Genomic DNA, 23,025 nt, shown 5'->3' on the forward strand with positions numbered 1-23,025 from the left:
AGACAAATTAGAACATAGAACGTAGAAAACTACAGTACATTATGGGCCCCTTCGGCCCACAGTGTTGTGCTGACCATGTAACCTACTCTAGAAACTGCCTACAATTTCGCTAGCGGATGGCCCTCTATTCAGTTTTGTTGACCTCTGGTGATGAAAGTGTGAATTTGGACTTCAGATTGTCCTTGTTCTGCTATTTTTTAGCATCTGAGAGAATAATGTTAATTATCCTTTTTGAGGTTGCGAGGGGAAAGTCTGCAAGGTGCCCTCTGTTTGGTTGGTATTGAAATTAAACAGATTTAACTAAAAACAATAAAAATCCTTTTTGATTTTGTGGGCGCATGCTTAAGTGCTTTGTCAAGTTTAAGGCAGTGTGTTATGCTTCTGGATACATCAGACCCAGATATTGGGATGGTACAAAGCGAAGTCCTGAAAATCCCACTAGATTCTGTGGTTGGCCTCATGGACCACATTTTGACAGCAAGTTAAGCTTTCCTTTATTAAACACCAGCTAGCACTTACAGAATCAAGGTAGGCATCTAAATAATGACTATGTAATTGATACATCTTGGTGAATGTTGCTCAAGGAGTGATCCAACTAAGAATCAGTCCCATCAGGAGAAACGGGGAGACAAATGGAGGAAAGAAAAACTAAGTTTTTTTTCGACAACTTTCAGAACACAAAGATTCCCTTATTTTTAAGCATATCCTCATCGAGGTGTTGCACTTGAAAATGCAAATATTCTCTAAGCTGGTATGCAGTTGAACTACATTTCTAACTGAGTTTGATTGCAGCAGAATTCTGTGCTTGTGTCTTGTAAACTATTTGCTACTTCAAAGCTACTAATAAAATTTCAATAGAGCTAAATGCTCTATTGCTACATTTATTGTCTTTAATTTCTGAGCTTATCAGAAAATGTATTTGGTGTAGTGATTGAAAGTGTTTTCTTTGCAACCACTTTTGCAAAAGTTCTAGTCATTTTTTTCCTTGTGATTTGTTATGAGATGTCAGAAGTTTTCTCTTCATGTGCAAAAGGATTAAGGCAGTAGCAACAGAGGATTTCATTTAACTGAACGCCAAGTAACGTGGTTAGTGTGAAAGGTGTAGAAGATGCAGAACTCTTAAGTCAGTATCCAGAAAGTCCAGTAAAAGGGCTAGTGGTGGGAATTGGTATAAATTTTGGATAGAGTTCAAGAAGATGAAGTTGGGTTGCTGACAGATCACTTTTGTGGGAGTGTTCACAATTTGGTCTGATTTAACATGATTGTGCAAAATGACTGGGATAAAATAGGATTAAAGGTTCTTAATTGGAGAAGGCCAATTTTACTAGACTGAGGATAGACCATTCACCTCTATAAGAAGTATACTGTTTACCAGTGTGGATCATTGGGCTGTCTCCAGGAAATGTTCAAAAGAGATGGTTTGCACTTGAACTGGAAGGGGACCAATATATAGCGGGAAGGCTTGCTGGTACTGCTCTGAGGGTTTTAAACTAGAATTGCAGGAGGCTGGGAAGCAGCGTGCCTGGAACAGCTAGTTTGGTGGCTTTGGGGAAGGTAGATGTTAAGTCTGCACACAAAGGCAAAGCTGAAAGGCTGAGCTTGAGTGTGGTTGGACTATTGTTAAGTTACATCTATTTCAATGCATGGAGTATTGTAGGTAAGGTACATGAGCTTAGTGCATGGATCAGCACATGGAATTATGGAATTGTGGCTGTTAGTGAGACTTGGTTACAGAAAGGGCAGGACTGATAGCTCATCTATTGAGGCTATATGAGTGGAACTGAAGAATAAGAAAATGGTGGCCACCTTAATGGGATTATGTTATAGGCCACCCAATAGTCAATGGGATTTAGAGGAGCAAATTTGTACAGAGTTAGCAGACAGCTGCAAGAAAAATAAGGTCCTGTTAGTAGGTGATTTTACTTTCCATCAGAGAGGAGGCACAAGAGATATACTCAGTTTTTTAAGATTACCTTTGCCATCAGATTTCTGAATGGGCCATGAATACTACTACTTCAATAGTTTTTCTCATTGTGCATTACTGATTTAATTTTTTTGTATGTATTGCTTATTGCAATATATAACATTTTTATTGCACTACTGCTGCAAAACAACAAATTTCACAACAGATGTCAGTGATATCAAATCTGATTCTAATTCTGTTTCTTTCCACACGTTTACTGGGACTCCCATACTGTAAAAGGACTGGATTGGATAGAGTTTTGTCAAATGTGTTCAGGAAAGTTCCCTCAATTAACATATAGACATCCCAATTAGAGCGCGATATTGTATCTCCTCTTAGGGCAGGTGACAGAAGTGTATGTATGGAGAATTTGGGATCTAGTGATCATAATTCCATTAGTTGCAAGATAATTATGATGAAGGATAGGTCTGGTCATTGAATTGAGATTCTAAATTGGAGTATGGCCAATTTTGATGGCAACAGAAAGAATTAGGCAAGTGTGGATTTGGATAAGTTGTTTTCTGGCCAAGGCATGCTTGGTAAGTGGGATCTATTTATATTTGTAGCACGTTCAAAAACCAAAGGGCAACGATTTAACAAAATTGCTACACCCATTGGGAATATGAAGGAAATGTTTTCACCAGGTTGGTAGTAAGAGTTGGGAATTAACTGCCTGAAAGAATGGTGGAGGCAGAAACTCATATCAAATGTAAACAGTACTTGAATGTCTACTTGTAAAGTAGTAACCAGCAAGACTACAGACCAATTGCTGGAAGGCGGGTAGGTTGGATAGCTCATTTTTAACAGGGAAAGATGCAATGAACAGAATGCCTTTGGTTATAATTTGCCATGCTTCTTTAATCCCTTAATTTATTAACCTTTTCAGGGTGTTGTTGAGTTGCTTTCAGATCTTCAGTTCATTAGCCAGACAGCCGATTAAATTTGGGGGTAAAATGGGGGAAATCCTTATTTAGTGAATTGCTAGATTAGCACAGGCAATGAACAAATCTGTTTGTCATTGGAACAGGCCTAAAGGAGCTACCAGATGCATGTGTGGGTAGTGTAAATGTTGAAGCAGATTTAAAGAAAACCCAGCAGATTTCTGCCAGGGACCTCAAGATATGCAGCACTTATCTTCGTCCTGTGGGGGTTTAAAAGAGCATTTTGTGACGTCACTGTTCTCTTAATCTCTTAACTAGAATAAGAGATTGGGTAATTTCCATGTCGATCAGTACTCAATCTTCCATAGCTATGAGTGATTAGGATTGATCTAAGGCCATGGCTAAAAATTTTCCCATCTTGTTTCCAACCATTGGCTAGTATAATAGCATCGGCTGATTCATTTAAACTTTTGCAGCATTGAATTTAAACCATTCTGTTCAGGTTATAATATATTTGGTTTTTTTATCCCTGTAGCTGAAGAGCTAGAAAAGGAACAAGCTATGGAAAAGAGTACAGGCAGCCTTTCAGATCCTTCATCAGAACTGGAATAAAAGATGAGGAGTTACTGTAAGAAGATGGAAGAGGGGAGGAAGAAACACAAGGTGATGGGTGAAACCAGGGGTGAAGTAAAGAGCTGGGAAGTTGAATGGTGAAAGAGATAAACGGCTGGAGAAGGGGGAAATCTAATAGAGGACAGAAGGCCACAGAAGAAGGAAAAGAGGGAGGAGTACCAGAGGGAGCTGATAGGCAGATTGAGGAGATTAGAGGAAAAGAGAATGGTGAAGGGGTGGGGCACGACCGGAAATTCGAGAAGTGGATATTCATGCCTCACAGGGAAGAACTATTTGGGGCACTTCATGTCATCTACTGTATCTGCTGCTCCCGGTGTAGCCTCCTATATATCAGTGAGACCCGATGCAGATTGGGAGGCTGCTTCGCTGAGCACCTATGCTCCGTCCACCAGAAATAGCAGGATCTCCCTCTGACCACCCATTTTGGGTACATTTCCCATTCCCATTCCGATATGTCAGTCCACGGCCGCCTCTACTGTTGCGATGAGGCCACACCTCCTACCTGAAGGCATGAGCATCGATTTCTTGAACTTCCAGTAACATCCCTGTCTTTCACCATTCCCCATTCTCCACTTTTCTTTCTTCCATGGCCTTTTGCCCTCTCCTATCAGATTCCCCCTTCTCCAGCCCTGTATCTTTCACCAGTCAACTTCCCAGCTCTTTACGTCACCCCTCCCGCCTCCAGGTTTCAGCTTTCACCTTGTGTTTCTTCCTCCATTCCCCTTACTTTCTTACTCTGGCTCCTCATCTTCTTTTCCAGTCCTGATCTGATGAAGGGTCTCGGCCTGAAATGTCGACTGTATTCTTTTCCATAGATGCTTCCTGGCCTGTTGAGTTCCTCCAGCATTGTGTGTGTGTTGCTTGGATTTCTCTTCCTTGTGAAAGGAGCAAGCTGATGTCTTCATTTTTAAAAATCTGGAATTTCTGTAGAGTGGGGCAATCTGGCATTTCAATTAACTGTTGCTCATCTAATTTGCGCTACATTAATGTGAGCCAAGGATTACTGTGTGTTCTGAGAATCTGGTAACAATGCATCTATGCCTTGATATGACCTCACGTAAAGAAATAGTTTGTTTTTCTCGCAAACAACAGGAATTCTGCAGATGCTGGAAATTCAAGCAACATACATCAAAGTTGCTGACGAAGGGTCTCGGCCTGAAACGTCGACTGCACCTCTTCCTATAGATGCTGCCTGGCCTGCTGCGTTCACCAGCAACTTTGAAGTTTGTTTTTCTGGCAGTTTTCAGTGTCTGCAGATTTCCCAGGGGACGTGCAAAATATTATTTGTGATTGTGGTTATGTGTAACTTAGTCATAAACCTTAGTATTGTTTGGTTTATTTGCGTAGGTGTGAAAGTAGTGCTAATTCCAGGCTTCCTGTTACATCAGTGACAGCAGGTAAATCAAAATCAATGTTTCAGCGGAATAGGGATGGCTATAGAAATCAAGGATTAACAGTCCGAGTCCTTTGATGGGCAGGCTGAAGAAAATAAGGATGTAGTAGGTTGATTAGAAAATGGAATAACATGCTTGTAATGGAGGGAAGACGGTGAAATTGAGATGACTGCGAAGTGACCTCTTTACTCAAGTTAACAACAAAAAAAAATGAAACCTTATGTTGGCAAACCTAGTTCTCCGAGGTATTACCTACAGTTTTTGGAAACAGGAATTTTGTTTAATGGCTTAATCCCATGAAGCACCTTCAATTACTCCAAAAGACTGAGGTTTGGTAAAATACCGAAAGGCTTTTATTCGCTGTACAATACGACCTCCACAGTGAGTGTCTGCCCCTGGACTGAGGGGGAAGGGCAAGGTGAACACCTTTATACAGGACTCTGTGGGAGGAGCCACAGGGGCAGTCAGCAGAGGGGTGTGTCCAGACAGGTAACTGCGTTACAACATATATACATGGTTTACCACATTCACCCCTCCTTTTTTTAAAAGAGTCCCGCGGGGTGAAGTGACTGACAATATTTACAATAAGTATATTTACAGGTTAAGTCTATCAGGCGGTCGAGTCCGTCGCTGTGATCTACGTAGCACCGGCGATGGCAGTTGTGCTGACTCCGGTCTGACTTCAGGTGCCGGCACGTTAGGCGTCGGTAATCCCTCGTGCGTGTGTGTCGCGCCTGGTATGGGAGTGTCGTGTGGTGTCTGTATAGGGTTTGGGGTGCACGGTGTCTCGTAGGTACATACATTGGTGGGTACGGGGTCAATAGTCACCATGGAGTGTTCAGGGGAGGGGCCCAGAGCTCCTGCGGGCGTCAGGTCGCGGATGGAGACCGTGTCCTCCCGCCCATCAGGTAAAACCACGTAGGCAGACTGGGGGTTCGCATGAAGTAAGTGAACCCTCTCGACCATCGGGGAGTATTTATTGCTCCTCGCATGTTTCCGGAGCAGCACTGGCCCCGGGGATGTCAGCCAAGATGGTAGGGTGGTTCCAGTGGTCGATTTTCTGGGAAAAGAAAAGAGCCGCTCATGAGGGGTGGCATTGGTGGCTGTGCATAACAGGGAGCGGATGAAGTGGAGTGCCTCGGGAAGGACCTCCTGCCAGCGGGAGTCCGGCAGTCCCTTTGACCTGAGGGCTAAGAGTGTGGCTTTCCACACTGTGCCATTCTCCTTCTCTACCTGTCCATTCCCCTGGGGATTATAGCTCGTGGTCCTACTGGTTGCAATTCCCCTAGCCAGTAGATATTGGCGCAGCTTGTCACTCATAAACGAGGACCCTCTGTCACCGTGGATATAGCATGGGTATCCGAACAGAGTGAAGAGCTTGCGCAGGGCTTTTATAACTGACGTGGTAGTGGTGTCGGGGCAGGAGATGGCGAAGGGGAGCCGCGAGTACTCGTCAATTACGTTAAGAAAGTACACATTGCGGTCGATGGAGGGAAGGGGGCCCTTAAAGTCAACACTCAGTCGCTCAAAGGGGCGGGTGGCCTTGATGAGTGGTGCCTTTTCGGGTCAGTAGAAGTGCGGTTTGCACTCTGCGCAGACTTGGCAGTCCCTGGTCATCATCCTGATCTCCTCAAGGGAGTAAGGCAGGTTCCGGGCTTTCACGAAGTGGAAAAGCCGGGTGACTCCCGGGTGGCAAAGGTCTACATGTAGGGCGTATGGCCGGTCGATCTGCGCGCTGGCGCATGTTCCCCGGGATAGGGCATCGGAGGGCTCGTTGAGCTTCCCAGGCCTGTACATGATGATATAGTTGTAGGTGGAGAGTTCGATTCTCCACCTCAGAATTTTATCATTTTTGATTTTGTTCCGCTGCTGATTATTAAACATGAACGCGACTGAGCGCTGGTCAGTTAGCAGGTTGAACCTTTTGCCGGCAAGATAGTGCCTCCAGTGCCTTATAGCTTCCACTATGGCCTGGGCCTCTTTCTCTACCGCAGAGTGCTGAATTTCAGGGCCTTGAAGGGTACGAGAGAAGAATGCCACTGGTCTTCCTGCCTGGTTGAGGGTAGCAGCCAGCGCAAAGTCAGAGGTGTCACTCTCTACTTGGAAGGGAATGGCCTCATTCACCGCATGCATTGCTGCTTTGGCAATGTCCCCTTTTATGCGGTTGAAGGCCGCGTGGGCCTCAGCAGAGAGGGGGAATGTGGTGGACTTGACGGGGGGCGGGCCTTGTCTGCATAGTTAGAGACCCATTGGGCGTAATATGAAAAGAAGCCCAGGCACCTTTTGAGGGCTCTGAGGGTATTGGGAAGAGGGAGTTCCAACAAGGGGCGCATACGTTCGGGGGTCAGGGCCAATGACTCCATTCTCCACGACACACCCAAGGATAGCAAGTCGGGTGGTCCCAAATACACACTTGTCCTTGTTATAGGTGAGGTTGAAAGATTTGGCCACTTGGAGAAATTTTTGGAGGTTGTCATCGTGATCCTGCTGGTCGTAACCGCAGATGGTGATGTTATCCAGATATGGGAACGTGGCCTGCAGTTGGCACTGGTCCACCATCCGGTCCATTGCCCTCTGGAAGACAGATACACCATTCGTGACACCAAAGGGGACGCGCAGGAATTGATAAAGCCTGCCATCCGCCTCGAAGGCAGTGTAAGGGCGGTCCTCCCGGTGGATGGGGAGCTGATGGTAAGCGGATTTTAGGTCTATGGTCGAGTACACCTTGTACTGTGCTATCTGATTGACCATATCCGTGATGCAGGGTAGAGGGTACGCGTCGAGCTGCGAGAACCTATTGATGGTCTGGCTATTGTCCACGATTCTATAGTCCAGAACCTATTCTTCTCCCCGTTCTGAACAACAACCACCTGCGCCCTCCAAGGACTTGTGTTTGCCTCAATGACCCCCTCCCCGAGCAGCCGCTGCACCTCCGACTTAATGAAAGCTCTGTCCCCCGCACTGTACCTCCTGCTTTTAGTTGCCACAGGTTTACAGTCGAGGGTCAGGTTGGTGAACAGCGGTGGGGGAGGGATCCTGAGGGTGGAGAGGCCGCAAGTGGTGTCGGTAGTGTGGCAGTTGGCATGATGTTGGGTGGGATGTGCGGGTCGGTGTGTGTGGTCAGTAGTGGGGTATGTGACATATCTCTACAAAACGGGATTTATGACAGTAATTGGTGGGAGGGGCCCATCATACTTCATTGTCACGCTTTTCAGGTGGCTCTGGAAGTCCAACCCCAATAGCACAGGGGCACACAGTTGAGGTATGACCAGCAACGTAAAGTCCCGATATTCTGTGCCCTGCACCACTAGCGTCGCTACACAACCCCCCCGGATGTCTGTTGTATGTGACCCGGAGGCCATGGTGACCCTCCGACTTACCGGCCGTATCATGAGTCCACAATGCTGCACCGTGGCCGGGTGGATAAAACTCTCCGTGCTGCCTGTGTCAAACAGGCAGCTTGTCCTGTGCCCCTCCACCAGGATGTCCATCATTGACCTTGCGAGCTGGTGGGGAGCGCTTTGGTCGAGGGTCACGGAAGCCAGGGTGGGGTCGCTGTCTTGGTCCGGCGTGGTGGGGTGCCCCGTGAGCACCCGTTGGTCGTAGGCGGTGGGAGGTGGCGCCAACCAAGATGGCCGCCCCCATGTCTCGCACGTGGTGGTGGCGTGCAGGGAAGATGGCGGCAGGCAAGATGGTGACCCCCACGTCTCGCACGCGGCGCTGCTCGATCCCGCTCGCGGTTTTGACTTACAGACCTTGGCGAAGTGGCCCTTCTTTCTGCAGCTGGAGCAGGTAGCCTGTCGGGCCGGGCAGCGTTTCCGGGGGTGCTTCTCCAGTCCGCAGAAGTAGCACTTCGCGGACTCACAACTGGCGGCAGCCGAGGTCGATTCGCCGGCAGGTTGCGGGGTCTGCGGCACCCACGAGGCCATCGGGGGATCGCGTGCCTGGAGAGCCTCGGAGTTATGCAGAGCGGCCTCCAACATATCAGCCAGCTCCATTGCCGAACTTAGGGTAAGATCGGCTTTTTCCAGCAGCCGCTGGCGCACGTACACTGACCTGGTCCCCGTAACGAAGGCGTCCCTCACTAGGAGTTCTGCATGCTGCGCCGCCGTCAGCTCCTGGCAATTGCAGACCAGCACGAGTGTCTGTAGGGCCTGGACGAACTCAGCACTCGATTTCCCGGGGCATTGTTGCCGTGTCGCTAAACGGTGCCGAGCATAGACACTGTTTATCGGCTGCAGGTATTGTCTTTTGAGTGCGTTCATTGTGCCGTCATATTTCGGCTGGTCTCTGATCAGCGAATAGACCCGTGGACTGACCCTGGAGAGTAGAACTCTATGCGCTTCGCTACAGGGTCGGTCGCTTTAATCTCCTCTAGATACGCTTCGAAGCAGGCCAGCCAGAGTTCGAAAGCGTTTCCAGCTTCAGGTGTTTGCGGATTGAGGTCTAATTTTTCTGGTCTCAGGGACTGTTCCATGTTTTAAAACGTACAGCGAATAAAATTGAAACACCTTCAATTATTCCAAAAGACTGAGGTTTGGTAAAATACTGAAAGGCTTTTATTCGCTGTACAATACGACCTCCACAGTGAGTGTCTGCCCCCGGACTGAGGGTGAGGGGCAAGGCGAATACCTTTATACAGGACTCTGTGGGAGGAGCCACAGGGGCAGTCAGTAGAGGGGTGTGTCCAGACAGGTAACCGAGTTACAACATATATACATGGTTTACCACATCCCATCTGGATAAATTATAAGATATTATGCTTTTTGATGATGAATATTACAAACAGCAGTCCAGTTCCCTTCTCTTGATTTCTTTATAATGTGCCACAGAATCCATTCTGGATTATGTGCACATGTGGGAAGATAATGTCATGCATGCATTGGATACGCAGGTGCTGTTACATTGGCATTGGGAGGAAAATAAAATCTGTTAATATGTAGCCTTTCGTGCATATGTGTCAAATACTTTTCATTAATCTCAATGCACCTTGATTAATCTTGGCTTCAAAAGAAGAAATAGTTGTATTGTTGGACAAAACTTTAGTTTTCTTTATGTGTAGTAATGTTAAAATGTGAAAATTATAATCAGAATCTGACTTAATATCACTGGTGTATGCCATGAAATTCATAAACCTTACGACAGCAGTACAATGAAATTCTTGATTAATAAATAGGGAATAACCTTACATTAAATATATATATTGTCTATTAAACAGCTTAGTTAAAATAAGTAGTGCAAAAAAAACAGAAATAAAAAAAAAGTAGTGAGATTGTGTTCATGGGTGCAATGTCCATTTAGAAATTGGATGGCAGAGGGGAAGAAGCTGTCCCTGAATCACTGAATGTGTGCCTTCAGGCTTCTGTACCTCCTTACCTCCTTACCTCCTTGCCTCCTTCCTGACAGTTGACGTGTGAAGAGGGCGTATTCTGGATGCTGGGGATCCTTAATGATGGCCGCTGCCTTCCTTGGGCACTGCTCCTTGGAGATGTCTTGGATATTACAGAAACTAGTACCCGTGACGGAGCAGACTAATTTTACAAGTTTCTGCAACTTACTTTGACCTTGTGCAGCAGCAACCCCTCTCCTCCCCACCCCACCCCCCCATATGGGATGGTGACGCAGCCAGTCAAATAGAAGTTTTCAAGTGTTTTAGTTGACAAACCAATCTCCTTAAACTCCTAATGAAATATAGCCGCTGTCTTGCCTTCCTTTTAGTGGCATCAACATGTTGCATTCTACCCCATCAAGAAAATTCATCAACGTCTCTATTTTTGAGAAGGCTGAAGAGAGTTGGACTATGCACATCAATACTCGCTACCTTCTACAGATGCACAGTAAAGTGTCCTAACATGCTGCATCATTGCATACTATGGAAACTACACTGCAATGGTCAGCAAGTCTCTACAGCAGGTAGCCTTCCACCATTAGGGCATGTATACAGAAGGTGCCAGAAAAAGGCCAGCAATATTATGATGGATTCTACCCACCCTGCTCATAGGTTGCATGTTCTATTCCCATCAGGGAGGGAGGGCCAGGACTACTAAATGCAAAAAACAGTTACTTTCCCCAAGCAGTAAGACTGATCAGCACCACTGCTCATTAACCCGCCCCTTCATGTCCCCAGTTGCCACTGCTTTATCACTTCCTGTCAGAGTACTTGTGTATTGGGAGTGGCTGAAACAATCCTCAGTCTTCTCCCTTCTACCACCTCAATGTACTGATGTGATGAAATGATCTTTATGGAAGCATACAGAGCAAAGAATTTCACTGTATGAAATTAGGAATAACAGACCAATTTGTCAATTTTTATGCAGGACGGTGTTCAACAAATACTGCACATTAGCAGGGCGTATGATTCATATCCAGAGAGATCTCAAGGAGCATCTTAAAGAAGGAAAGAAGTGGAAAAGTTTAAAAGTGGGGATTCCAGAACTTAAGGCCTTTCCAGCTGAAGGCATGGTGAAATAATTAGATTTGTTTCGTCTGTGTGTTCCATTTTCTCCATTATCTTAAAAGTATGTATGTGGTTGGTCGATTATTTGTCATTGGTGTGTAGATGACTAGTAGATTCGAGAAGTTAAGGAGAATGGAGAGTATTCTGACGCCTCACTATCTGGTATTGGGGGGAGGGGGGGCTACTGCACAGGACCGAAAGAAGCTGCAGAAGGTTGTAAACCTAGTCAGTTCCATCTTGGGAACTAGCCTACAAAGTACCCAGGACATCTTTAGGGAGCAGTGTCTCATAAAGGCAGCGTCCATTATTAAGGACCTCCAGCACCCAGGGCATGCCCTTTTCTCACTGTTACCATCAGGTAGGAGATACAGAAGCCTGAAGGCACAAACTCAGTGATTCAGGAACAGCTTCTTCCCCTCTGCCATCCGATTCCTAAATGGACATTAAACCCGTGAGCACTATCTCACTTTTTAAAGTATATATTGTTCTGTTTTTTGCACGATGTTTATTCAAGATACATATACAGTAATTGATTTACTTATTATGTTATTATTTTTCTTCTATATTATGTATTGCATTGAACTGCTGCTGCTAAGTTAACAAATTTCATGACCCATGCCGGTGATAATAAATCTGATTCTGATATTTTTATGCTGTACCTTCCAGATTCTAATTTAATCAGTGGAGCTAGGGGATGCCAGCTTGCACGACTAAGTCAGTATGGCGGATTCTGGTTAATTGGGCCTTCAGTAAATCGGGGTAGCTGATTATTTGGGACAACTGTTAAAGAACAAATCTAATCGAGAAAATAGGTGATATTCCCTTCATTTATTTGGACACTGTGCTGCTTATTTGGGACAGGAGACTGTTGTTGAACAATGTCCAACTACAGTCAGTCGCATGCATTTGTGTAGGCATTAGACTCTATGCTGTGCTGAGACTGAGCAGTTTTTAAATAGTGCATCTTTTTTGTTCAAAAAGCAGTGACTTTTGTCACTGGTAGTTAGCTGGAAATGAGCAGTAAGGCAATTCAGAACTGTTTCGCTCACTGTGATCTCAAACATTCAGGCTTAGATATGCTAGAAATGACTGGGAGTGAAAGTGAAATGATTTAACTACTTCAAGTTAGGTACTATGAAGAATTTGAGGTATTGACAATCATCTTGAACGTTGCAGTGAAAATGAAGATTTGGAGTGTGCAATCATCAAAAACATTCTATGAAGGCAGGCCATAATCTGCAATAGGTGCCTGCAGATTTTATCTTTTTGCTGTCAATCCATACTGTGGCATGGTCAGAAATGTGATTGCAGAGTATTAGACATGCAGTTTACTAAGTTTCAAGTCAAATCAAATCAAATCAATTATCATTCAAACCATACGTTGATACGGCTGATTGAGACAGCATTTCTCTGGGGCCAAGGTGCAAAATATTCAAAATGGTAAGCAAACATTCAAAAATAGCAAGTGACATAATTCAAAATATCAAGCAAAGCAGCATACTCATTCAAAAAAAGAAGCATATATAGTCCAAGACCCTGAGCGACATTGTCCAGCAATCGATGGTACAGTATCCTGGCAGTGTTCAGATGCACGCAATCCAGCCTGTCATTCCACCACTCGAACACGGGAGGGCAGCACTAATGGGCAAGGCCAGGCCTCAGCCAAGCTCAACCACGCTGTAGCACTTCTGCGTCTCTTCTGCGTTCTTCAGCAGCAGGCAAGCACAAGGCTTGAGACCTAGTTTTTGCTTCAACTGAGGCTACGCAATTCCCATGTCGAAATTTATACTCACCTATGCTAGAATTCTAATATTGGATCACCAGAATGGTTAATGTATGAAAAGAGCTCATTCAGACCATTGAGGACTTTGATCTTAATGAAGAGCAATTTAACTTATTCTGTTACGTGGAAGTGAGACTGCAGATCCTGGAATCACGGAGAAGAAAACCCAAACTCAGCAGATTGATTCATCTTTAGGGTGAAAGGTTCAAAAAAACAGGTAATGATAGAGATCTAGAAAATTATAAGGCTAGCAGGAAGGAGCTTAAGAATGAAATTAGGGGAGCCAGAAAGGGACATGAGAAGGCCTTGGTGAGCAGGATGAAGGAAAACCCCAAGGCATTCTACAGGTATGTGAAGAGCAAGAGCATAAGATGTGAGAGGATAGGACCAATCAAGTGTGACAGTAGAAAAGTGTGTATGGAATCGGAGGAGATAGTGGAGGTACTTAATGAACACCTTGCTTCAGTATTCACTACGGAAAAGGGCCTTGGTGATCGTAGGGATGACTTACAGTGGACTGAAAAACTTGACATACAGACATTAAGAAAGAGGATGTGCTGGAGCTTTTGGAAAGCATCAAGTTGGATAAGTCTCCGGGACCAGATGGGATGTACCCCAGGCTACTGTGGGAAGCAAGTGAGGAGATTGCTGAGCCTCTGGCAATGATCTTTGCATCATCAATTGGGATGGGAGAGGCTCCCTTGTTCAAGAAAGGGAGTGGAGATAGCCCAGGAAGTAATAGACCAGCGAGTCTTACTTCAGTGGTTGGTAAATTGATGGAGAACATCCTGAGAGGCAGGATTTATGAAAATTTGGAGAGGCATAATATGATTAGGAATAGTCAGCATGGCTTTGTCAAAGGCAGGTCGTGCCTTACGAGCCTGATTGAATTTTCTGAGGATGTTACTAAACACATTGATGAAGGTAGAGCAGTAGATGTAGTGTATATGGATTTCAGCAAGGCATTTGATAAGATACCCATGCAAGGCTTATGGGGAAAGTAAGGAGGCTTTGTAGATCCAGAATTGGCTTGTTCACAGAAGGCAATGAGTGGCTATAGATGGGTCATTTTCTGCATGGAGGTTGGTGGCCAGTAGTGTGCCTCAGGGATCTGTTCTGGATCCCCTTTTCTTCGTGATTTTTATAAATGACCTGGATGAGGAAGTGGAGGGATGGGTTAGTAAATTTGCTGATGACACAAAGGTTGGGGGTGTTGTGGATAGTGTGGAGGGCGGTCAGAGGTTACAGCGGGATATCGATAGGATGCCAAAATGGGCTGAAAAGTGGCAGATGGAGTTCAACCCAGATAAGTGTGAGGTGGTTCATTTTGGTAGGTCAAATATGATGGCAAAATCTAGTATTAATGGTAAGACTCTTGGCAGTGTGGAGGATCAGAGGGATCTTGGGGTCTGAGTCCATAGGACACTCAAAGCTGCTGCGCAGGTTGACTCTGGTTAAGAGAGCATACAGTGCATTGGCCTTCATCAACAGTGGGATTGATTTCAAGAGCTGTGAGGTAATGTTACAGCTGTATAGGACCCTGGTCAGACCCCACTTGGAGTACTGTGCTCAGTTCTGTTCACCTCACTATAGGAAGGACGTGGAAACCATAGAAAGGGTGGAGAGGAGATTTACGAAGATGTTGCCTGGATTGGGGAGCATGCCTTATGAGTGAACTTGGCCTTTTCTCCTTGGAGTGACGGAGAACAAGAGCTGACCTGATAGAGGTGTATAAGATGATGAGAGGCATTGATCATGTGGATAGTCAGAGGCTTTTTCCCAGAGCTGAAATGGCTAGCACGGGAGGGCACAGTTTTAAGGTGCTTGGAAGTAGGTACAGAGGAGTTGTTAGTGGTAAGTTTTTTACGCAGAGAGTGTTGAGTCCATGGAATGGGGTGCAGATGACGGTGGTGGAGGCAGATACAACAGGGTCTTTTAAGAGACTCCTGGATAGGTACATGGAGCTTCGAAAAATATAGAGCTATGCGTAAGCCTAGGTAATTTCTAAAGTAAGTACATGTTCAGCACAGCATTGTGGACTGAAGGGTCTGTATTGGCTGTAGGTTTTCTATGTTTCTGTGAAAGGCATTGCCAACATTTTGTGTCATAGCCTTACATCAGATGTTTGAAAATATTTTCAATTGCCTCTTCTCTCTGACAAAATGTAATTTTCTCTGTTATTTATGTTAGTGTCTTGGGCATTGGTAGCAACAGCTGTATTTATTGTCACCCATATTGTTCTTGTGAATGTGGTGATTCAGTTCTTCTGGTGATGTACACCACAGTTCTTTTGCGTAAGGAGTTCTAAAATTTAGACCAAGTGATGAAGAAGGGGAAGTGGTGATCTCGTCCTTTTCAATGGGAGATACTGTGAGACTAGCCTTGGTGAGTAATTACATTGACCATGCACTACTAGTGGGGGGTGGGGGGGAGGTGGAGTGTATGTTTAGTGTTGCATCTGGAAATTACTTGAGCTATTTTAGCAAAGATGGTGCTCTGCTTCAAAGCTAAAACTACATTTATCTAGGCAAGGGGAAGATATTTCATCACACACCTGCATTATTCCTTGGAGTTGGAAAAAAAGCTTTAAGCGGTCAGAAGGGGAATCACTTGCAGCAAAATACTGCTCTTACGGTTACAGTATTTTCTTGACTGGTCTATTTGAGTTTCTGCTGAGTGGTGAGCACCAGAATGGGAGTTCTGATAATGGTGATATTATTGAAGTCAAGTTCAACTGATTAGTTTCTCTCTTTTTGGAGGTGGGAATGCCAGGTGCCCTTTTGTTGCAAATGTTATTTTGCGTTGGTGTTGCCTGGCTTATGTTGCATGCTGGCATGTTGCATTTACTAAGGAGAAGTACATGGATTTGGACATCGTGAAACCGTTGGAGAGTGTCCTGATCTCTGATCTTGTGATGGAAGCAAAGTGTTTGAAGCACTGCCCAGAGAAACTCTTGCTGTGATATTGTGGGGCAGGGTTGATTGACCTCAATAACCATAACTATCTTCTTTTGTTTGTGATACTGTGCCCATAAAAAATCTTCACCTGTCCCTTCCTTGGAAGTTCTAATGTTTTATTGTTTTACAACATTGAATCACAGTGGATTTAATTTAGGCTGTTTTGACAATGATCAACTGAAAAGATTCTTCTGTGTCAAAGTGAAAACAAATTTCTACAAATTGCTCTAAATTTATTACAATTATTAAACACAAAATAATTGATTGCATAATTACTTGCCACCTTCAAGTCAGTATTTAGTAGATACATATTTGGCAGCAATTACAGCCTTGAGTTTGTGAGGATAGGTCTCTCCCAGCTTTGCACATCTAGACACACATTTTCCCCACTCTTCTTTACAAAATTTCTCAAGATCAGTCAGATTACATGGGATCATGAGTGAACAGTCCTTTTCAAGTCCAGCTAAATTCTCAACTGGATTGAGCTTTGGACTCTGACTTGGCCATTTTATTGTATTTAAGCCATTCTTGTGTAGCTTTGCTTTATGTTTGGGGTCATTTCTGGATGGGAAAACAAATCTCCCAATTTTCTGCATTCATTTTACTCTCTACCATCACAAGCCTTCCGGGGCCTGCTGTAGTGAAGCAACCCCACAGCATGATGTAGCCACCACCATGCTTCATGGTAGCAATGGTGTGTTTTCGATGATGTGTGGTGTTTGGCTTAAACCAAATGTAGCATTTAGTCTGATGGTTATAAAGCTCAATTTTGGTTTCATCAGACCATAGAACCTTCTTCCAGCTGATTTCAAAGTCTCCCACATGCCTTCTGGCAAACTCTAGCTGAGATTTCATGAGTTTTTATCAACAGTGGTTTTCTCTTTGCTACTCTCCCATAAAGCTGTGACTGATCAAGCACCTGGGCAACAGTTGCAAGCACAGTCTCTCCCAACTCAGCCACTGAAGCTTGTAACTCTTCCGGAGTTGTCATGGGTCTCTTGGTGGCCTCCCTCACTAGTTCCCTTCTTGCACGGTCACTCGATTTTTGAGCATAGCCCGCTCTAGGCTGACTTACAGCTGTGCAATATTCTTTCCATTTCTCGATGATTGATTTGACTTTATGCCAAAGGATATTCAATAACCTGGAAATGTTCTTGTATTGATCTCCTGATTTGTGCTTTTCAAAAACCTTTTTACAGTGTTGCTTGGATTGTTCTTTTGTCTTCATGGTGTAATTTTTGGCAGGATGCTGACTCACCAACAGATGGACCTTCCAGATACAGGTGTATTTTTATTACAATCAATTGAAACACCTTGACTGCACACGGGTCTCCAAAAACAGATCTCCATTTAACTAATTATGTGACTTCTAAAACCAGCTGGCTGCACCAGTAATGATTTGGCGTGTCATATTAAAGGGAGTGAATGCTTATGCAATCAATTATTTTGTGTTTTATATTTGTAACTAATTTAGATCACGTTGTAGAGATCTGTTTTCACTTTGACACAAAAAAGTCTTTTTCTGTTGATTATTGTCAAAAAAGCCAAATTAAATTCGCCATGATTCAATTTTGTAAAACAATAAAAACATGAAAACTTCTGGGGTGGGGTGTATACTTTTTATAGGCACTGTATGTTACATATCAACTTTAGTTTCATCATATCATGTCATCGAGATGCCATGCCTGGTCAAGAGAAATCTCAATTTCAATGGTATTTTCACCTCCCCTTTAAGTTGGTCCTCATCTATCCTTTGAGGAACGATGAGCATTACCATCCTCCTCATAGTTCCTTATGCCTCCAAATTTTGCATCAACTACAAATTTGGAAAGTGTTTTCTGGCCACTATCTGATCCCCTTCAATCTAAAATTGAAGATTTAACCCCCCCCGCCCCCCGGCCTCCTTTCTCCATTTCCTCTTAGCCAATGCCATATCTGTTACTTGTGTAGCCTATTTCTTTCCATAGGCTACAGTCCTGATACAATTAAATGCCCCCTCATCAAACTTTTTTTGAAGTCCATCAGGTGCTGTAGACAGTGTGGCTATATTGGGAGACCGCTTTGCCGAACGCCTATGCTCTGTCCCCCAGAAAAAGCGGGATCTCCCAGTGGCCAACTTATTTTAATTCCACTTCCCATTACATGCCAACATGACAGTCCATGGCATCCTTTACTGCTTGATGTCCCCCTTAGGTGGGAGGAACAACACCTTATCTTCCGTCTGGGTAGCCTCCGACCTGATTGCATTAACATCAATGTCTCAAACTTTCGGTAATGCTACCCCTTCATTCCCATTTCCTTCTCTCTTATTTCCTTACTCACCATCACCTCCCTCTTCTCCAGCCCCTTATCTTTTAAACCAATGAACTTCTCAGCTCTTTACTTCATCCCTCCCCCCTCCCGATTTCATCTTTCGCCTTCTATTTCTTCCTTCTTTCCCCCCACCTTACTCTGACTTCTCATCTTATTTCTCCAGTCCTGATGAAGGGTCTCTGCCCAACATGTCGACTGTACTCGTTTTCCATAGATGCTGCCTGGCCTGCTGAGTTCCTCCAGCATTTTGCGTGTGTGGCTCTATAGCTGTCTTCTCTGTCGCTCATCAATAACCACTAATAAGGTAGTATGATATGATTTACCTTTAATAAATCCAGCCTAGTTTCCTGTAATCAATGTGTGTTTCTCAAGGTGATGCTGGCTCGGTCTGAAGAGGTAGTTTACAAGGATATCAGCTGGTAATAATACCGTCAGAGGCCACATTATTAGGTACCCTGTACACTTGTTTGTTAATACAAGTATCTAATCAGCCAGTTTTGTGGTAGCAACTCGTTCAAACCAGACATGACAATGAGGAAAGAAATGTGACTTAAGCAAATTTGACCATGGAATGATTGCTGGTGCCAAACATAGTGGTTTGTGTATCTGAAACTGCCGATCTGGGATTTTCATGCAGAATAATTTCTCAAGTTTACTGAGAATCGTGTGAAAAACAAGTCACCCAGTGAGTGTCCGTTTTGTGGGCGAAAACGCCTTGTTGATATGTGTGTGTGTGTGTGTGTGTGTGTGTGTGTGTGAGAGAGAGAGAGAGAGAGAGAGAGATAGATATCGGAGGAGAATGATCAGATTGGTTCAAACTGACAGGAAGGCAACAGCAACTCAAGTAAGCACGCATTACACCAGTGGTGTGTAGAACTGCATCTCTGGATACACTCGCATCAAACCTTGAAGTAGGTGGAGAACAGCAGCAAAACACTATGAACATAATCATAAATAGGAGAAAATCTGCAAATGCTGGAAATCTGAGCAACACACACAAAATTTCCTTTTCTTTTAAAATCTTTTTATTAATTTTCAAAATTGTAAACACAATAACAACGTTAATACAGAGAGATTGGAGTAATCTTATTATTAATAAACATATACTGAAAAAATTTCAAATAACAGGGGTATAATAGACTTCGAAACTCATGATGAAATTAGTCATAAAGAAAAATAAAGAAATAAAAAGAAAAAAATATATATAAACAAAGAACCTCCCCCCCAAAAAAGAAAAAAAACACTAAATACTAAACCCAAAAAAAGCAAACAGAACAAAACAGAGCTAGACCAATATCTTGAATCGAACACGTTCAGTAATGTCGTCAACTCCGCTCCTCTATTCATATATCTTAAGTTAATAAAGAAGATTTGGAAAGGTCATATGAAAACGTTGCACAAAATTTCCATAGATTTTTTCCATAGATGCTGCCTGGCCTGCTGAGTTCTTCCAGCATTTTGTGTGTGCTATTATGAACATAATACCACCTTATTAGGTACCTAATTTTGTTCTACTTGAGTGTATTTCACACAAGCTTTCCCCAAGTATTCTTTTTGAAGTCTTACCCTTGTAACATTTCAATTTTTCCATTTCTCTTTCATATCTGTGTAGTTTCACTTCATTGCATGAATGCTGATTGTGTCAACCACCCTTGAATTCCACAATGTCAGTGGTCCTAAGCAAAAAAAAAAGGCTGTTTCCAGTTTCTTTCTGGATTTATTCAGAACTCTTTATTTATAGCATCAAATTTTGAGTAATCCCAGGAGAAACATCTTTTTTTACATCAAATCTGTTGAAATATATGGTAACTGTAAAAGTCTAGGTGTCAATTGTTTGGTTTCTTTTATATAGAAAAGAATTGCCAGTCTGTTTCTTCTTTCCTTTCGATTTTACCCGTGAACATTTTGCCTAAATTTGGTGTTTTTATTTACAGGTCTGTAGTGGTTATGGGTAGTAAGCTCAAATGCATAGTAAAACTGCGTGGACGTTTTAAGTTATCTTACTTGCCACTGGGAACGGTAATTTCCAATATAGCAAAGTTTATTTTATTATTTACATTACAAATTGAAGTTTAAATATGTGGAATTTTCCCTAAAGCGTGTAGGAGGATGTGGAAACATACAATGTAGGTTTTGTTGGACACAGGAAAATGCATTTCATATGATATGAATGGAAATTTAAATTAATATGTCTGGCAGGAATTTTGACAAAGTGTTCTCTATACAGTGACTCATCACTGCCTGTATAAAGTGGAACAGACTTAAAGAAGCAGTCTAGGTAAATGTCTGCATCATATTGTGAATCATAGGAACTTTTGTCTGAACTTACATTAATGTGGGAAAAACTTCAGTTCTTTTACTCGTTCCAGTCTAGGAGTTGTGTGAATTAGCAAAGGTCATTCAGTTTATACCACATCATTCCATCAAACGAGTATGTATAAAATGTCAATGAAGTAAAATATATGTATGAAAATCTTCCTTTCTTGTTTTTTTTAGATCTACTTAACGAAGCTTGTTCTCTGACTACGAAAGGAACAGTTTGCTTGTCACAATTTTGGATGATTGTGAAGAGCTTACATGAGGTAACAGCAGGTGAAAGCAACCATCTCAGTGGTTTTTGAGTCAAGAAATGGGCCAAAAAATCTCAGGGAATATAAAGTCTGTGGATGTAAGGGAACCAGCCTACAGACCTGTTAAGCGAGAATTACGAGGTCCTGACTTTTGCAAACCAACTCGGCTTGATATGCTACTGGACATGCCATCAGCTTCTCGAGAAGTTCAGCTCAAGCATGCCTGGAATAATGAAGACCGTTCCCTGAATATTTTTGTAAAAGAAGATGACAAGGTAACCTTTCACAGACATCCAGTTGCCCAAAGCACAGACTGTATTCGAGGTAAAGTAGGGTATACTCGAGGCCTTCACGTCTGGCAGATTCACTGGCCCACTAGACAACGAGGAACACATGCAGTTGTTGGAGTGGCGACTTCAGAAGCTCCATTGCATTCTGTGGGATACACCTCCTTAGTTGGCAGCAATAATGAATCGTGGGGCTGGGATCTGGGTCGCAACAAACTGTATCACAACAGTAAAAATCAACCAGCATCAACTTACCCGGTGTTTCTGGAGCCAGATGAATCTTTTGTTCTGCCAGATAGTTTCTTGGTGGTTTTGGACATGGATGAAGGAACATTGAGTTTCATAGTGGATGGACAGTATCTAGGTGTGGCCTTCAGAGGACTAAAAGGGAAAAAACTGTACCCAATAGTCAGTGCAGTCTGGGGGCACTGCGAGATAACAATGAGGTACATCAATGGACTAGACCGTAAGTCAATTTTCAAAATCCTTTTGTATCTTGTTAAGTTTACAAAAGTAAATATATTTTCCATTGTATAATGAAGATTTTTTATATTATGTCACAGTCCCTGTCAGTACCATGTGTAGGATCAAGTTGTCTACAGGTTCTAGGAAGAGAGAAAATGGGGCTGGCTAATCAGCTAGCTTTGGAGTCAACAGAATGATGTAATCTATAAAGGAAATTAATGTCATTGCTTGGAATTAATGTGTATTTATGACAGGGAAATTATGTTTTAGTAATCTATTGGAATTTCTTTGAGTTTGTTTTCTTGTAGAGTGGCGGTGGCATCCGTTAGTCTCACGAGACCATGGATCTGCGCCTGGAAAGTCTTGCTTCAGTCTGTGTTAGAGCAGATGGGGGGAATTAGTGTATAGGGTTTTCAGTAAGATGCACGCAAAATTGATGAAGTAGATGTAGAACAACTGAATTGCTAATGTATCAGTGTGGATGGAGAGTTGGTTATTAGATGGAAAACAAGGTTAAGTGGGTGCTTGTCAGGGTGGCAGGCAATAAATTGAGATACCTCAAGGGTCAGTACTTGCAATCTAGTTCAATGACTTTACCAAGCGGATCAAGTGCATTATTATTAAGTTTCCTGATGCTGGATGTGAGTTGCAATGACAATGTAAAGAAGTTTCAAGCAAATGTAGATGAGCTGAGTTGGTGAACGACAATGTGCAGATAAAGGCAACATGTGAAGTTGTACGCTTCAGTAGTAGAAGAAGACATTGCAGAGTATTTTATTGGTCAGAGATTGGGAAGTATTGAGCAACACTCACAACACGCTGGAGGAACTCAGCAGGTCGGGCAGCATCCGTGGAAACGATGAGTCGATGTTTCGGGCCGGAACCCTTTGTCAGGACTGGAGAGGGAAGGGACAGAGGCCCTATAAAGAAGGTGGGGGAGGGTGGGAAGGAAAAGGCTGGTAGGGCCAGGTGAAAAACCAGTAAGGGGAAAGATTAAGGGGAAAGATAAAGGGGTGATGGAGGGGAACCAGGGAGGTGATAGGCAGGAAAGGTGAAAAAGGTATAGGGGAAAACACAATGGGTAGTAGAAGGAGGTGGAACCATGAGGGAGGTGATAGGCAGCTGAGGGAGGGGGCAGAGTGAAATAGGGATAGGGGAAGGGAGGGGGAGAGAATTACCAGAAGTTGGAGAATTCTATGTTCATACCAAGGGGCTGGAGACTACCTAGACGGTATATGAGGTGTTGCTTCTCCAACCTGAGTTTAGCCTCATCATGGCAGTAGAGGAGGCCATGTATGGACATATCTGAATGGGAATGGGAA

At 43.6% G+C, this 23,025-nt stretch overlaps 1 protein-coding gene across 19 annotated transcripts in view; it reads left to right on the forward strand.

Moving 5' to 3' along the window:
* The window catches only part of LOC134345363 (SPRY domain-containing SOCS box protein 1-like), a 368,280-nt gene that overhangs the window by 117,223 nt on the left and 228,032 nt on the right, over positions 1–23,025 (forward strand). For 12 of the 19 annotated variants that reach the window (XR_010017664.1, XM_063045909.1, XM_063045892.1 and 9 more), the window contains exon 2: positions 20,878–21,704. Coding sequence is in view for 18 of the 19 variants with exons in the window: in XM_063045909.1 (XP_062901979.1) it covers positions 21,011–21,704 (694 nt within the window). In the remaining variant the exon portion in view is untranslated. Of the gene's footprint in view, positions 1–18,544; positions 18,686–20,877; positions 21,705–23,025 lie in introns of all 19 variants that reach the window. The other 7 variants (XM_063045893.1, XM_063045894.1, XM_063045901.1 and 4 more) reach the window with 1 other exon arrangement.

Source organism: Mobula hypostoma, chromosome 4, assembly GCF_963921235.1.
Source record: "Mobula hypostoma chromosome 4, sMobHyp1.1, whole genome shotgun sequence".
Lineage (NCBI taxonomy): Eukaryota > Metazoa > Chordata > Chondrichthyes > Myliobatiformes > Myliobatidae > Mobula > Mobula hypostoma.